The 16,955-nt window shown below is 32.3% G+C and overlaps 1 protein-coding gene across 3 annotated transcripts in view; it reads left to right on the top strand.

Moving 5' to 3' along the window:
• The window catches only part of LOC124354103 (TOM1-like protein 2), a 92,520-nt gene that overhangs the window by 35,216 nt on the left and 40,349 nt on the right, over positions 1-16,955 (top strand). For all 3 annotated transcript variants that reach the window (XM_046804318.1, XM_046804317.1, XM_046804316.1), the window contains 2 exons: positions 2,851-3,041; positions 10,438-10,677. In XM_046804318.1, coding sequence (XP_046660274.1) covers positions 2,851-3,041; positions 10,438-10,677 — 431 coding nt within the window. The remainder of the gene's footprint in view (positions 1-2,850; positions 3,042-10,437; positions 10,678-16,955) is intronic.

Here is a 16,955-nt window from a genome sequence, read left to right as displayed (position 1 = left end):
GCCTTTAAATAATACAACATTAATAACCAAATTCATTAAAACAGTAATTTTATATCTCAGTGAATAATCTATTAAAGGAATATAAATTTAGCATCAAGGGACAAGCTTTGTCATGGAGCAATACAATAATATAACCGAGTATTCCTGTACTTTTATTAGAATTGCACACCAAAGGTTAACACAATTCCAATACCTGCCAATTAATCCTGCTAAACTAGTGCACATGGAGCAATGAAATGCTCACTGCAATGTTGTCAGAACAAAAGAATACTAACTTTCCATACACGCTTTGTACATTCACTAATTAATTTCAGTACATGCAGAATAGGCTTACTACTAGAAACAGTCTGCTAGTAAACAAATCAAGTGTTAATAAATATACTAACTTTATTATTGATAGCACTTATGTTTGAATCAAAGCAATCTAGTTGATTAAGTTGTTTTTATAGGTGTGAACACATTTTTAAAATATTTATAATTGGTTTTATTGATGGAAAATAGATTCAATAACAATAAATCTTGTGACCATTAAAAACAGCAAACTCCAACAAAAATAATTTTTACTCCTGAAGAAATATATTTAGCACTAAACAGTATTCATCTTGAAATATTTTTCAATAATTTTTAAGCGAATACAACAAGAATAAATCTAACCTTTTAATTTTGTTATTAAATTAAAGCAACCTCAAAGTTTTTATTAAAGGTTACATTTTACTCTGTTAATAAAGATTATTCCAAATTCAGTGTTTTTAAGAAAGGTTTAAATTTATTTGTGCTTGTCATTGCTGATATTTTTACCACTAGAAATCCTTGGAATGCATTGAATCCAAGGGTATCTTTTTGATAAGGCTGTTATGATAAGCCAGCATAAATGTTAATAAATGACACCAGTCTGCTTTAGAAACAGTTTCATTTATTATATGGCATTTAAATGAAGTAAATGTTCTATTTTTCTGTATAATTTTTTTTATCAGCTCTATTAAAATTAATAATAGGTTTCAAACAACATTAATGGGGTCGCAATAGTATTATACATAAATTCACCCATCTTTAATATGTAATGCAAAACTATATATATATATATATTTATATTTCAATACTCTAGCACGTTCGCTACCGAAATGTAAAAACTTGTTCATTAATATGGACCGGCTGGCACACATATGTGCCGGCTAGTTCATTCTCATAGACCGATGGCACATATTTTTACCGCTCGGTACAGTTCCAGTGGACCGACAGCACATATTTGTGCCAGTGTAGTCTTATTAAATAAAAGGCTGTGGTAACGATCGGTCTATTCTTTCGACTTCATTCTTTCATATCGGTCTACAGGGATGTATGGTACATATTTGTGCCGCTTGGTCTCTCGGTATGTTCACAATTTCTTCCTTGGTGCAGTTGGCACAAGTGAAAAACTAGAACAAAATGTGTGTTACCTAAGACATTTTTAGTTCCTAACTGTTTTATGTCAAAGATAAAAATGTAGCTCATTACCTAAATGAAGTTTATAAATAATAGACATTTGTGTGAGTTTTTTTATAACATATTCTGCTATTTCCAAAGTGTTTATCCAAAGATCTTGATTTAGTTTGTACATCACTAACACATAACACAGTTATGGCAATTTTTACTTGATTTGCAACTAGAAAATGATTATATTTGAGGTTAAGCCTAAGCCTAATCATTTGCTACAGACCAACCGGCTCATATATGTGCCACTAGCCAAAATGTATACAACGTAAAAAAAAGGATGTGGAATCAAGTTATACGTTTGATTAAGGCTATAAAATGATATATAACTTGATTTGAACAGTGTTGTACTCTTGGGCTATGGTAATGACCACACTACTTTGAGCTGGTCTGTGAGAAGTGCCCAACTCATACAATGGTGGTCTATTTTGATGGACCTACCGGCACATATATGTGCCGGTTGGTAGCGAACGTGCTAGAATTTTAAATGTTAGTTTTATGCATACATGAAAATGTAAATTTTCACACAGCACACAATATATTCTACACAAATAATAAAAAAATTTATAGTTATCGACTAAAAAATGTTTAAACATTACACTGAAAAGTGAAATGGAATGATTTAAATTAATTTTGAAAGTAACTCGTATTTTTGTATGTTTTTAGGCTGACCTTTATATCAGACATGTTTATTTTAATGTGCTGTATTGTTGCTTTAATTATTTTAGAGCTTTGGTCTGGGGTCTTTCAAGGACTTTCTGTGTTTGTGTGATTTATGTTATTTTATTATATTGTTGATTTACTTTTCAAGATTGTATTTGTTTGGAGACTTCGTTGGCGTTAATAGACAACTATATTGGTGCAGTATTTTATTGAAACTTATTCATTGCACCCAAACATATGAAAGTCAAGAACTGATCTAGTCAGCTATCATACAAGCTTGTACTTGCAAATCATGCATCAAACATTAGAACTTGCATGTTCTATAATGCATTATTGTACAAATATTTGTGTTCATGTATGCTAAATGGTAAAAAACTTTTTAATATACAATTTTTCGTGTGAATCAAATGAGCTCCTTCATTTTAAATTTAATAAATATTCAAATTGTAACCCGAAACCAGACTTTAATAAATCATGAATAATAATTTTGACAGAAAGGTATGCAACTGCTTTTATGTTCTGAAGAACTTCTCAATGCTATAAGGCATGAAACTGAATTAGTTTAGTCAAATATTGTTGAATTTTAAAAAAACTTTTAAGAAATATTTTAGTTTTAGAAATTGAACAAGGAGTTGGATAAAGTTGGTTCCTATTATGTAGTATAATTTACTTATATACAGCCTATGAGAAGGTTAAGACGAATGAGTTGGTGTGCAGGGCCGAAGAATGACCCACCGACAGCCGTGCAGGAAAAAGTTCTGAGCCTGATACAGAGTTGGGCTGATGCCTTCCACAGCCAGCCAGACATGTCCGGAGTTGTACACGTTTACCAGGACCTCAAGCTCAAGGGCATTGAATTCCCCATGACTGATCTAGATGCCATGGCACCTATTCATACTCCACAACGGGTCAGTACTCTTATACTGTTTACCTTTTTATGGTAATACTAGTCAATAGTACTAGGGGTAACATGGTTGTCATGCAAACATAATTTTAATACTTCAACTTTAATTTTTTTTTGATAACTATTATTTTTTAATTTACCCTTATTTAGATACTGTTTTATACAATAACCATATTAATATTGCATTGTAATACATAACTGTAATTTATCTTTCATTTAACACATGCATACACGTATATACAGGGTGTTCACAAAAGGGTGTCACAAACTTCTGTGAGTGACATTTCACAAAGTTTCAAACAAAAAATGTCACATAAACATAGGTCGAGAAATGTCTTGTTTAACCCCTAGCCCCCATTTTGTATTCTTTATTAAAAATAATATCTCTAGAACTTGCAAAGCTACAGCTATCAAACTTCACACATCGGTAGTAATAAATAAGAGGAAAATAATAAAAAATACAGTGAGATTTTCTTTAACCCTTTTAATGCCAGACATTTTTTCAGTGACCATGTGAAAAATGCCAGCCTGTTTTCAAAAAGTACATGCGAAGAATGCCAGGCCCTTTTTTCATAATTTGACAAATATTTTTTTAAAAATGTATAACTTTTTTATTTATTGAAGGAAATTATCCATTGAGGTGTTGTTTTTTATGTAATAATGTGGAGTATTTAAAAGAAATGAGTATTAAAATTTTTACAAATTTATTTAATTTATATTTGTAAAAAACAAAAAAATAAAAAACCAAAAACTTAAACAAAATTAGTTTGAACATATCAAAGTACCTTTATTATTAGCCTTAACTAAAAAGTAGTTACTGCCAATTGTACTATATTTAATTCTTAACACACACACACCAAATTTGAAGAACTTACCTTTAAAATAGAGAAATTACAGCATTCTATCGAAAACCTTGTAAAGTTAACATTTTACAGTAAGATTCAATAAAACTTATTTTGGTCAGTTTCATTCAAAATCACTTTATTTACACGTGTTGTTTAGCCCAATGTATAAAATTGTTTGTTGAAATTATTAAAGAAAGTAGGTTACATAAAATTAAAATTAATTAATTTACAATAATAGGGTACATAATTTAAAATTTTTTAACACTTGTGTTTGCCGAAGCACAAAGTATGATCCCCCTCTTTTACTCATGGTCGAATCTATTTACAATAATCACAAAACTAATAATAATATAAGAAAACTGAAATAAACAAAAGAAAAGCACGAATAATTCCCATTAAAACCTAACCTAGCAACAACGTATTACCACAGGAACCAAAGACGCTCACTGAATGATTAACGTCAATGAGGTTGAAAACAGCTGATATACGTCATCACATGTTGAGCATAGAGTAAAAAAGATTTTATTGTATCAGTAGTAGTAGTGTCTAGATACAGTATGCAAAGTTTAGTGGCATTTGGTCAATAATTAAAACTACAATATAACAAAAACCGGACGAGCGCACCCAGCGCACGTCGGCATTTTTCGTAAAACCTAGTGACGTGCGCTCGCGGCGCACGTCGGCATTTCTTGAATAAACAGTGACGAGCGCTCTCGGCGCACGTCGGAATTAAAAGGGTTAATATTAAGAAAATGGCAGCTGTTGAAAATGTTTTAAAGACAAATAACAAACATGAGTACAGTTTTTAAAAAATGCACAAGATACCAACTATTTAGTAATTTTTGTAACGATTCCTACACTAACTTTTGCGACAAAATCTGTCAAGGCATAAGCGAGTACGACCACTTTAATGATATACTTGCACAAGCCGAGAGCAACAAACATGTTGCTGTTGAGAGATATTAGCTATTTGTTGTTTGTTGGTACTTTGTTCGTCTTAATGAGACTATATTAACAGCAAGCGTTCAATTTTAATACTCCTTTTTTTATTGTTCTTTGTAAATAGTGTTTTATTTTGTGTGAAAGCATTTAGTGCAACACAATCTAATTGTCTATCACGTAACCCGTGTTTTGAAACAAACCTTTCCAAACCAATCTCTCCCCTCCCCAAAGCAAAAAGGCTTTGTGGAATATTTAATATCAATATAAAAATTTTTATGTCAGGTCAAATTAAGGTCAATTATTATTTTTAAAACAATTTAATTCCAAAATATACAAAAATTAATTTTTTTTCCATAAAATTTTAATTTAATATCAATGTAAGAATTTTAACACGTTAGCTGCCACATCGGGCCAAATGGACCGACGCTCTACGTCTTTAAGAGATTGCACGTCAGGTAAAGTGGCCCGACAGCATAACAATGACGGTATCCGCCATTTTGATTACCTTCGTGTCTGTGCTGCACCCTGACGACTCTAACTGAAACTGATTGAACTATGAAGAGTTCTGCTATTAATAGAACTTTGTTTGTTGTGTTTATTTTCGTTATTAGTGATATGAATGAGATTGCTACATTGGACATTTTTGTCGGGCTACATTGCCCGACGGGTATTTTTATAAGTGTTAGAATATAAAATAATAAGGTTTTAGCCTTATTATTGCTACCAGGAAGAATAAAATATATGATTTGTTATTTTACTGTAAAAAGAGATTTATTTCATAAGTTTCACAAAAAGTAAATTAGTGCAGTCATTGAAGCATTATTGCTCCGAATTGTTTTACTGTGAACCGAATTGCATACAATTTTGGAATTAGGTTCATCTTAACCTTAACTTGCCACCCCTTCTCGAGGGTGAATTTTTTTCTTTTTCAAAATAACCTCGGATACCGATAGAAGGCTTAATTTTAAGCAAAAAATTATCTATAAAGTTTTTTGAAAAATCCAATACTTTTCAAGTTATTGGCAAATGAAAATTCGCGCAATTTTTTCACGTTTTTCATAGGATTTTTGCAAATATCTTTAAAAATATACGTTTTTAATCGAAAATTTTATAAAGAACAAAATTGTAGCAGGTAAATAAATAAATAATTTGGTTTTTTATAAAGTATTCTAAGTGTAAATATTAAGCTAGATATTAAAGATCAAAGCCGTTTTTATTTTGCCTGAAATTTAATCGATGTGGTCAATGCCATCTAGCGGCAAGGAGATGCATTTTAGGCATTCTAAATAAAAAAGTGTTTTGTGGTGCTTGAAATAAGCTTTAACAATGAGCACTATTAAAAGTCTTTTGCACGTTAAATAAGTGAGCTGTATTGCAAATAAGAGGAGCATCTGATGTTTTTTCTTTTAAATCAATGGGTTTCATAAGTGCCATTTCCACCATAATTAAAATTAATCGTATTCCGCATAGAATTAACTTTATTATGAAAGAGTTTGGTAGATTGCATCAGTTTGGCTGCTTCAGGACAAATATTTTTTTCAAAAAAGTCACGATTAAAAAAAATTTCAAATTAAAAAAAACCAACTTTTTTTATAATATCTCAAAAAATGACGACAGATACGTATAAAAGTGTAAGGATGAAAAATTTAGGTATTTTTCTGACAAACAATTTGGTTTTTTTGTTTTTTTCTGTCAAACAGAAAATTGATGGGGACATGATTGTGTTTAAAGAGCGCGTGGCAGCGCAATCACAGCCTCTCTTAAGCCCTTTAACCCTTCACCGTTTTAGAAAAAAGGTTTTTTACTACATATTGCAATAAAGTTATGTTGTAGCTCTCTTAATTCCCTTTACAATGGTTTTCTATAAATTGTGATAGCATGAAAATTGAAGGAGTTATGTCCAAAAACTTATCATATTTTTTTCTACTTAGTAACTGAAAATTTTGGAGTGTAAATATTTGGAGCAATGTGAAAGTACGCAGTAATAATAGAGACCCAAAACTATTTGTAATGTGTATACATATACATAATATGGCTCATATATTTTGGAAACGTAGGCATGAATACATACCAACGTTCTTATATGTATATATAACACATTTGAGTGAATTTTATATAATTTGTCCAATATTTTATTCAATAAATGGCAATTTTTTACTCTAAATTAAATTATTTTTACATATGTAATCATATATATTTACTGTTTTAATTTAGGGGTAGTTTTTGAGGGTAGAAAAGCTTAAGAATATGATAATCATTTTCGAGAGTGTGGAATAATATTTAAATCTTTTTCATTTTATAAAAATTTTTTATTAAGAGGTAGTTTTCAAGGGTTGTAAGGGGTTAACAATTTGATAATTATTATAGAGAATATAAAATATTACTTACTCTATACTTACATCTTTTATGTCATACCAAAGTTTTTTTTTGTGATTTTTTTTCAATTTAGGGATTGTTTGTAAGGGTTTGTAAGATTTTCAAGGGGTTGAAAAATGATTTTAATATGAGGTAAATGTTTTAGAAAACACTTTACAATTTCACCACTTACTATTAGACATGTTTTTCTAGCGATAAAATGGCTCAATATCAATTTTTCCATTAAGGGGGTTGTTTACACCCCTTAAAAATAATAGGCGGAGTTCAATCATTTTCACTTTTGAAGTTAAGGGTAAGATGAACCTAATTCCAAAATTTCATGCAAATCGGTTCACAGTAAAAAAATTCGGAGGTAAGACCGTATTTTTCGCTTCAATGACTGCACTAAATGTAGTAAATAAAAAGTTGTATCTTATTTATTTTCATTTTTTTTGCTTTCCTTACTATTCAAATAATTCAATTCTTATAAGTAAAGAAAAATAAATAAATACAAAATTACCCTATACAAAAGATGAATGAAGATATACTATTTGTGTATAATTTTGAAACATGTTTCACACAAAAATGGTTTTTCAGGACATTCACTGCAAAACGTAGTTACTTGTGTCAAATTTCTTGCTACCTTACGTCCTTTTTCCTCTGATACATTTTTGTAGCACAACTTGCACACCTTTCTGTGTCGGCGTTTTTGTACTCCTCCACCAACAAAAGCAGATGACGTCAGGTAGTGGTGCCCTGTAGTGGTCACATTTGGAATGTGTGGCTCTTCCTGCACGTTCATCATCACTTATACCGGCAAATATATCACCCGGGGAAGACGGATTCTCAATCATACGTTCGATTTCATCCGTAAGAAGATTATCGCCACTCATTTTTACTGATCACTAGTATACACGCACAACTATCGAAACATTACTTATAAAAAAACACAATGTAGGATTCGAGTAACAAAACGCATCAATTAGCACTCAGCTATGTGGAAAAGGCAGGTTAGAAGTAAGCTGATGCAATTGCAGACAGAGAACTAAAGCGCGGGAATTATTGAGGCTGCACATCAACAAAACTGAATATCCCTGAATCAGGCGTCTGGCGTATAGGCGCCCGACGGCAAATGATTTATGTAATATATCGCATTGTAAAAAACTCTGTCGGGCCAATGTGCACGACGCTTTATAAACGTAATAAATATACATAAATCATGTTTATTAGTAACCAAAGAAGAGGAAAATAACAAAAGGTTACAACAATTTATCTTTTAAAAATTTGGCACTTTAGCGCTAAAACGTAATTTTTGGGGTTGGCAGCTAACGTACTGTTAATGTCTGAGGTCAAATTAAGGTCAATTATTATTTTAAAAACAATTTAATTCCAAAATATACAAAAATTAATATTTTTTTCATAAAATTTTAAACATAATGGAAAAATTAACTCATATTTTTAAAAATAAAAAATATGTCACTCCCTCCGATCATATTTCACATACCTATTGTAAATATTTTGAAATCCTTTTCATGAGATGTTTTCCATTGGGCCTGATTATAAAAAAGACCCAAAATGACTGACTACTAATGTATTAAAATTTCTCGTGAAGTGACCCAAAAATGATGTTCTTTTTCTGGCTTCAGGAAGGGTATCTTGAAGTATTGTAACTATTAAATTGAAAAACTTTTACTCAACCCAAAATCGATTGCACCACCTTAATCTAGATTGTAGTTATATGTTAGATTAGGTATCCACATGAGAAAGAGATTAGATTAAGAAAGTTTAGATAGAAGAATGGATAAAAAGTGGTGCATGAAATGGCAGTAATCTGTGGAAGTGATACAACTGACAAAATTCTAACTTGTAACATATTAATTACTGTTTGGTGTTGACTAATTAGTACTGCTGCTTTATTAATGTTATAAAGATATACTAAAAATTAATGTTTTATGCTAATTGGTTCAACATTTTATGTCTGTAAATATAACTAACAACTTTAATATTTATTCTGTCATAGGATCATACTTTTGTAGTAAAAAAAAATATTAAATTAACCCGCTTTTAAGAGGGTGATATTGTCAGTGCCAAGCGATATCTTGGTGTTTGTTTAGTGTTCCGCGAAATAAACAATAACTTTTTTTTAAAATTAACAATGGTTTACACAGTGCTCAAGTATAAAATTATGCGTAGATCTTATTACTTGCTAATAAAAATAAAATAAAACATCACTTGATTTTGAAAATAAAGGACTTTATAAAAATAAAATGAAATTAAAATTTTTAACACTTCTTAATAAGATCTCTTAATTAATTAAATAAATCAAAATTAATTTTAAGCCACTATAGTAAAATTTTAAAAATCACACAGTTTTTGTTTATTGGCTTGTATTAAACTTCTGCTCTCCTCAATTTACTTGTTTAGAATTTCAATATATTTGTTCTTTATAATATATTGATTTATTTGTAATTTACAGATTGGAATATATATTTATTATATATTTTCTTATTAAATATTCTTGAGAGTACCTATGGACAAATACAACAAATTATAAAAGGCTTTGACAATGTTACACAATTTAGAGCAGATTTTAAAAGGGACAAACAATAACTCTTTGTTTTTAGCTAATTCATATCAGATAATTGGACACCTAAAATATTCTAAAGGTGAGAATCAATATACAAATTAATAATTACAATCAGTAGTTTACTTACTCTGTGAGATTCAGTACGGTCGAGACACCAGATGGCAAAGTAGCAGCACAAGTCACTCCTTCATAAATTCAAGTCGGACTGCCCTCAAGGCGCAGCTCCCCACCAAGCAAGTTTTAACTCGTGAGACAGATACTCGATGTACAAATAGTTCACCCCTCTCCCCTAGCCATCCATGAGCCGCGGTTCAAGTGACTATTGAGAGTCCGGATGTTAACGATTACAAATCATTCAATTTGCACATTGCCCCTGGGAGCCTATGTTCAGTAAAAGTGAAATGTTGGGAGCAAGGATAAAAGTAAATCAAAACTATGCCCCACAGTTAACTTTGCTATTTACAAATGGTACAGTGAGATTATTTTTGATTTATTATACAGGAGGAAAAGTATGTGATAACTTATATTTATTTGTAAGATAAAACCTACAGTAGTCCCTCATTAATCCGACACAATTCAGACCAGATATTTGTTGGATTAGTCCAAAAGCCTGATTACTGGAGATCAATTGAAAACATGTATAACTTACATATTAGTATGTATTGTTGCAGAGTATTCCAGATGGAGAGGTAGCCGTGGGAGTTCCTGCGCTAGTGGCCCAGCAGCAAGGTACCTTGGGCAGTCCCCCATCTCCTGCCGCATCGCCCCCACCCCCCCGTCTCACTACAGACCAGCTTACCAAGCTGCATGGAGAGTTGGATGTAGTCCAGGGCAACATGGCCGTTATGAGTGAGATGCTCAGTGAACTGACACCGGGCAAGGAACACCCAAGTGATGTCCAACTTCTCAAGGTATACTGATTGTACTAATCACTCTTTCTGTATACTCAGTTGAAGTTAAAAAAATCATTTAATATGTTAGATTATTCAAGAACCTCCGGTAATTAGCCACTCATATGATTGTAGGTTGAGTATAAATCAACCACATACCTCTCAATATCAATTAAACTATAATAGTTATCTTAGTCATAAACTTATTTCTTCATTTCTTGTGGGATTAGGAACAAGAGAATTAAGAAAAAGCAGACGTTGCAGGATGTTAATGTTCTCATAAATTTCTATGCTCCTTCTCTGGGTCTTGTTATGCAGATCAATAGATTTTTCAGCAACAAAGACATTAGACAATTTATTGGATATAAATAATATTCAATAAAATTACAGTAGGCTTTGTCAAATATTAAAGCTTAAATTACTAGCCTATTCTAAAGTTCAAAATCTTTATTATCAATCTCACAGATAAAAATTCATTAATATTATAGAAAGGCCTATTTTTGCCAACAATACAAATTATTAGGAAAAACCTGACATTGTAAAAATTGAATAACAAAAGGTAACAAATTAAACATTTTAATGCCCAAAGTTATGTGGTAATTCATAATTTTACTTAATTTAGGTTTATCTACATTATTTAACTTATATTTATTCCTTGTATTGTAGTGACAAATATCATTTCTTTCCAAAATCATACGTGACTTTTCTTACATCTACTAATACGTCATACATGTATAGCTTTATAACAGTTAAAACAGCAATATTTACAAACAAAGGTTTACAATGATCTAACACACATGCCTCCGTTAAAATTCTCACAGCCTTCTTTTGGATTACTAGCACTTGATCAGTACCTACTAGTACAAACTATAGAATAAGATTCTTGTCTGACAATTGAGAATATACAAATTTCTTTATTTACATATTCTTCAAGAATAGTAATAGAGTCACATATGTTAAAAACATAACAGTTAAATATAATAAAATATATGAAATACAATATTGTTGACAATAGATGATGTCAGGATGCGTCTTGAAATCTCCATTCTTCCCTGTACACGCAGGAATTCTTCAAGGGTGTAATATGACTGGTCTACAAGGCAATTAGGAGTTTCCTCTTCAGAACATCTCGCTTTAGTCTTTTGATAGTGTCTGATAGAGGTTCCACAGTTTTCAGCCAATGTAAAATGGCTTTTCTTTAAAAAAGTGCAGTACGGTGTGGAGGTAGGACGAAGTTCGCTGCGTGGCAGGTGTTATGTGAGGGGAGGTCTTTCCATATTTGAAAATTCAACTGACAGCATGCAAATTACTCCTTGAATGTATAGATTAGTAATGGTTATTATTCTCATGAATTAGAAAGCATGTTTGCAGTTTATGTCCAAGACCAGCAAGGGTTCTTATGGTTTTTTTCTGTAGAATGAGCACCTTGTTTAGATTTTTAGATGGGTTTCCTCTAGTGAATGGTAAGGACATTGGTGCCTGTAAATTCCCAATCCATTCTATCTGCCGGACAACATATTTGCCAGTCCTGATTTTTTTACAGAGGCTGTCTACGTGCTCAGTCCAGGTGAGATTCCTATCCAGAGTGACACCAAGGAATCTTACATGGGTCATGGGTTGTTACATCAAATGTGGTCCTTTCTTTTATTGAAACTCACTTGTATGTCTTTATTGGGTTAACAGCCAGGTTATTTCCTCTGCAATACTTCAGAGCCTTATTTAGCGAGTTAGATGCAGTAACATACACTCCTTCAGGTGTCATATTTTTGATGAAGAGTGTTGTGTCACCTGCATACCTCACACAGGTGGTATTGTGGTCTCGGAGGTATACTTATGTGTATACCTATGCAACATCCGAGACATCCAACTTTGTGGTCTTAGATGTTATGATGCTTTACAACAGAGCTTCAGCCTGAAGCCATATTAGGTACACCACTATTGTCTGTAGTAGAGGCCGGCTAAAGTTACCCAGGTGTAGTAATCAATGTTGTGCGGAGGACATTCTTTTCCTCAGGTGGTTGAAGTAGATCTGTGGAAGAATCTTTGACTTTATTTATAAACATTGTTCTTGTTCTATAGATTTCTGCATTATTACAATATATCAGGAAAAATGTAGGTTGGTCTAATATTTCTGAAACATACCTTTTGTATCAGAGATTTGTTTTTCTCAGTTTTGACGTATTTCATCATAATTAGATGAACTTTCATTGCAAAGAGCTTAAAAATTGTAATTTATTTGATATCTCTGGGAAGTTTTCATAGAATATGAAGTTATATGTGAGCTAAGATAACTCCAAATTCTCTTGTGTTACATGCTTGGTCAGTGGACCCAGAGACATGAAGAAAACAAAAATAGGACAATTTAAAGAAAATAATACAAATTTTGTGTACTCAATATGGGATTGTTCTACACTGGTAGTTAAGAAAACCTTATCACAGAATTTTCCTATGACAAGTGCTTAGTGAGTTAACAATGTCAAAATTGGTTTCTAGTACTATCCATTTGATTGTATGAGGGTCACTTTGAAAGTTTTGAGATAATGAAGAGTTTTTGTGCTAGACGTACCAAACGTTTAGTCTTGTTCAAAGTAATCCAGTCCAGGGCCAATGGACTTTTGAAGTCAGATTTTGCACTCGTTGAAAGCACCCAGCCACTCAATATTTGGAATTGAATCCAAATATATATGAATCTCAGCAATTTTCAATCAGTATGTTTACCTATCACCTTTAATGAAGCAGTCAAATATTAATTTGATAATCCTACAGTATTTTACATAAATGATGAAATGCGGTACAATTGTTTCAATTAGTTAGCAGAAACGTAAACCATTATACAGTAGAACCCCTCATATCCGACCCTCACGGGACCGGGCCGTGGTCGGAACGGCCAAAAGGTCGGATAAGCCGAGGAATAATAAAACACGTTTTTCAGGGTAAAAAAAGCCGTATATTGCACTAAACTATTAGTACAGAACTGTACAAAATACCCACTCAATACACATAGTGCTGCTTAATTGTAATTACGAACTGTATCCAATGCAAAATTATTTAATACAAAATTATTTTTCAGTACATTTTAATAAAAAATAACAGTTTTTTTATAAAATGGAAAAGTTTCATTTTTATATTACAGTAACAACGAAAAATATTATAAATACAGTACTGTACTGTTTAATCAAAAAGGCAAACAATTACATACAGTGTGTACAGTACAATTGAAGAAGTCCTTAATACTCTTTTGCTTCAATTTACCCAATCTTGATTTAGCTGAAAAATCATGCCATTTCTTTGCCCACAACACGTCCATAGGTGTAGCTCTCGGGTTTTGCTCCAAATATTTCAACACTACGTCAAATGCGTCTTTAGCCTCTGAATGCGTCACTCCAGTATCACGATCAACTTCTTCTTCTTCAGCGTCGCTGTCTTCATTATTTGCGCTTTGAACTGCAGCAACTATTTCGTCATCATTGAGTTCTTCATTTGTAGACTCAGCCATGTCAGCTTTTTATAGTTCAGTCCGGTCTCGTCTACGTTATATACTTGTTCGGCTACAAGATTACTATCCGGCACCAACTTTTGAAACTTTTCTACAAAATCTTTTGCAGCATCGTCATCAGCAGACAACTTTTCACCCGCAATAACAACATGTCTAATGCCGTGGCGAAGCTTCCAGCGGTGAAACCAACCTTCGCTTGCCTGGAAAGTCTCAACATCTCCTCCCAATTTTTCAAACAGCTTTACGGCTTTTTTTTTTACAAGAGGCCCCGACAAAGGAGTCCCTTTTCGCCGTTCTTGGCAAAACCAAACCCAAAAAGCTTCGTCAACGAGTTCTAACTTTAACATTTAGGTTTTTTTTAACATTTTCCGATTTTTAAGAGCATCTTCCGTTTCAACGGTCATAGAATAGGTTTCGATGTCTTTACGGTTTTTTCTCCAGTCTTTGTCACGCCGACCCCTAGCTCTGCGGCTAATTTTACTAGTGACTCACCACGGTCCAATCGTTGGAGCACTTCAAGTTTTTGTTTAAGGGTAACGCACACACGCTTACGTTTTTGAGTAGCCATAGCTAACGTTCACTAATCGCACAACACAGGTTTTTACACAATCACAAACCAAAGATTGTACAACAATCACGAAAACAAAACAGTCAAGTAGAGCAACGTTTACGTCGACAATCAGAACGCGACTGGCCGTTTAACAGAAAAACAATGCACAGCGCTGATGAGTCATGTTTCACGTTGAGACTTGTCGACTATAGGCAGCCTTTGTTTGGTCGAGCACATGGTCGGATATCCCGAGGTCAGATATGAGAGGTTCTACTGTAATATACAAGGCAGGAGTATGCCACGCAGGAGTATATATCATAAAAGGCTTCGCTGAGGTTATATGCAAAGTAAGTTTATATCTCATATTAAAATGTCATATGATTATACTCAAATTGTTTAGACATGTATTTATTCTGCCATTTTCGTTGCCATTACGGTTACCCACAAGACCAATGTTAAAATGTTCGCTGACGGTCAGCCAAATTCCAAGTAGTGAGTGACATGCATGATCATAAAACTCGGTTTTGCTTTTATAGAAATGAAGCTTCAAGCAAATTTTCATGTTTATAGGTTACTTTGTTCTCAAACTCTTTTCCTGGTGTATGTAATGATAAAGGAAATAAATCAAATTTACACATTCGAAATTTTGTGTCAAATTGCGTTGTTTTACAACTTATTTCGAAGGATTAGCCTGTCTGTCCAATATAAAATTTAGAGCAATCAGGACAGTTTAGTTTGTAAACACCTGAATAGTTGATTTTTTAATTGTTTTCTCATAAATGGTTAAATCTCATTTTTTCCCCCTAATTTTTAACAGTTTTGTAAACTAATATATGTAAGAGCCTAGTGAAAATTTTGGCCACATTTTAAGTACATCGCTGAACACATCGTTAAGTAGTTAGATGTTTCAGTATTTGTTTTTGGTTTGTATTTTTTTATTCTTTATTAGTCTGTTACTTATATCACTGTTATAACCATTAGTCGTATACTTAACCCGTGACATTCTTCGTTCTCATTTTCTTTATTCATTAGAGTTTTTTATTTAAAAATTTTTCAATAGCAGTGTATTTATTTAAAAATTATAAGCTGTTTTTTGTGGGTGTTGAAATGTGACATGCATAGTAGCAGTTGGTTTTCTGTAGATTTTATAAACAAACTTGTTATTTAATTTTATGAATATTAAATTGAGAAAATTTAGTGCTTCTGTTCTATCTTGTGAGTGAATAGTTTCAAGATGGGTGCTATGTTATTGTTCAGTTTATTTACAACTTACAGTTACTTATGGACGAAAACTATGAGATACATAACAAATTAAAGTTACTTTACAATCTTTTAAAGAATATTAAAAAAAAACATTACTTGCACTATATATCATAGATGGAATAATCGTCCATTGATCTTGAAATCTAAGTTTGTTTTCATGAGATTATTTAACTCATAATTTTTCATAAGATTATAAGTTAAAACATGACATTATTACAATTTCAAATTTTGGTAATCATAATTAAAGAGTACAATGTTGCTTTTTTATGTACAGGTGTATATTTGTTTGTTTATACATTAAGTATATACAGGGTGTACATAAAGTCCTGCACTGGTATAATATTTTCTAAACGATAACAGATAAATGAACAAGATTTGGTACATCAACACTACACCTAAAAATCTACTTTTTGAAGGAACTATCAGTTTTCTGTAATGTCATGGGGACGTCCCGCAAGGAGTCAGAAGGAAATCTTAAATAGGAGCATAGGTCAATATGCACATTATTTTAAAGGGCTTATCTAGCAGAGTTTAATGCCGCAAACCGCACTCAAAAAGATTGATCCAGTACAAAATGGCGGCTGTTCAAAGGTTTTACTTGGTTACATTTCATTAGTAGCCATAACCCCGGTAAAGTAAAACTGCAACCAAACGAATACTGCAGATAAATACTACATTATGATTGTCAGTTGTACAGAAGTGAATTATGACGTAGGTTATCCTCAAGGGTTACAAATTTGATCCTAATATATTGGTTAAATAGGCTCTTACGTCAATGCCGTAGTGTAGGGGTGCTCCGTCCTGTTGAAACCAGATATTCTGGTAATGTTCTCCAAACATGTTTCGAAGTGCTGGTGTAATTTCATTTTCTAGCAAACGTTGGTATGATATTGCACTTAAATTTCCTTCAATAAAGAAAGGACCTACCAACTGGGTACCTATCACACCAAGCCAGACATTCACCTTTAGTGGATACTGCGTATGTGCCTC

The sequence above is a fragment of the Homalodisca vitripennis genome, chromosome 2, assembly GCF_021130785.1.
Source record: "Homalodisca vitripennis isolate AUS2020 chromosome 2, UT_GWSS_2.1, whole genome shotgun sequence".
NCBI classification, from domain to species: domain Eukaryota; kingdom Metazoa; phylum Arthropoda; class Insecta; order Hemiptera; family Cicadellidae; genus Homalodisca; species Homalodisca vitripennis.
The sequence above is the reverse complement of the archived record's forward strand: the minus strand, read 5'-3'. Positions and strand labels throughout refer to the sequence as shown.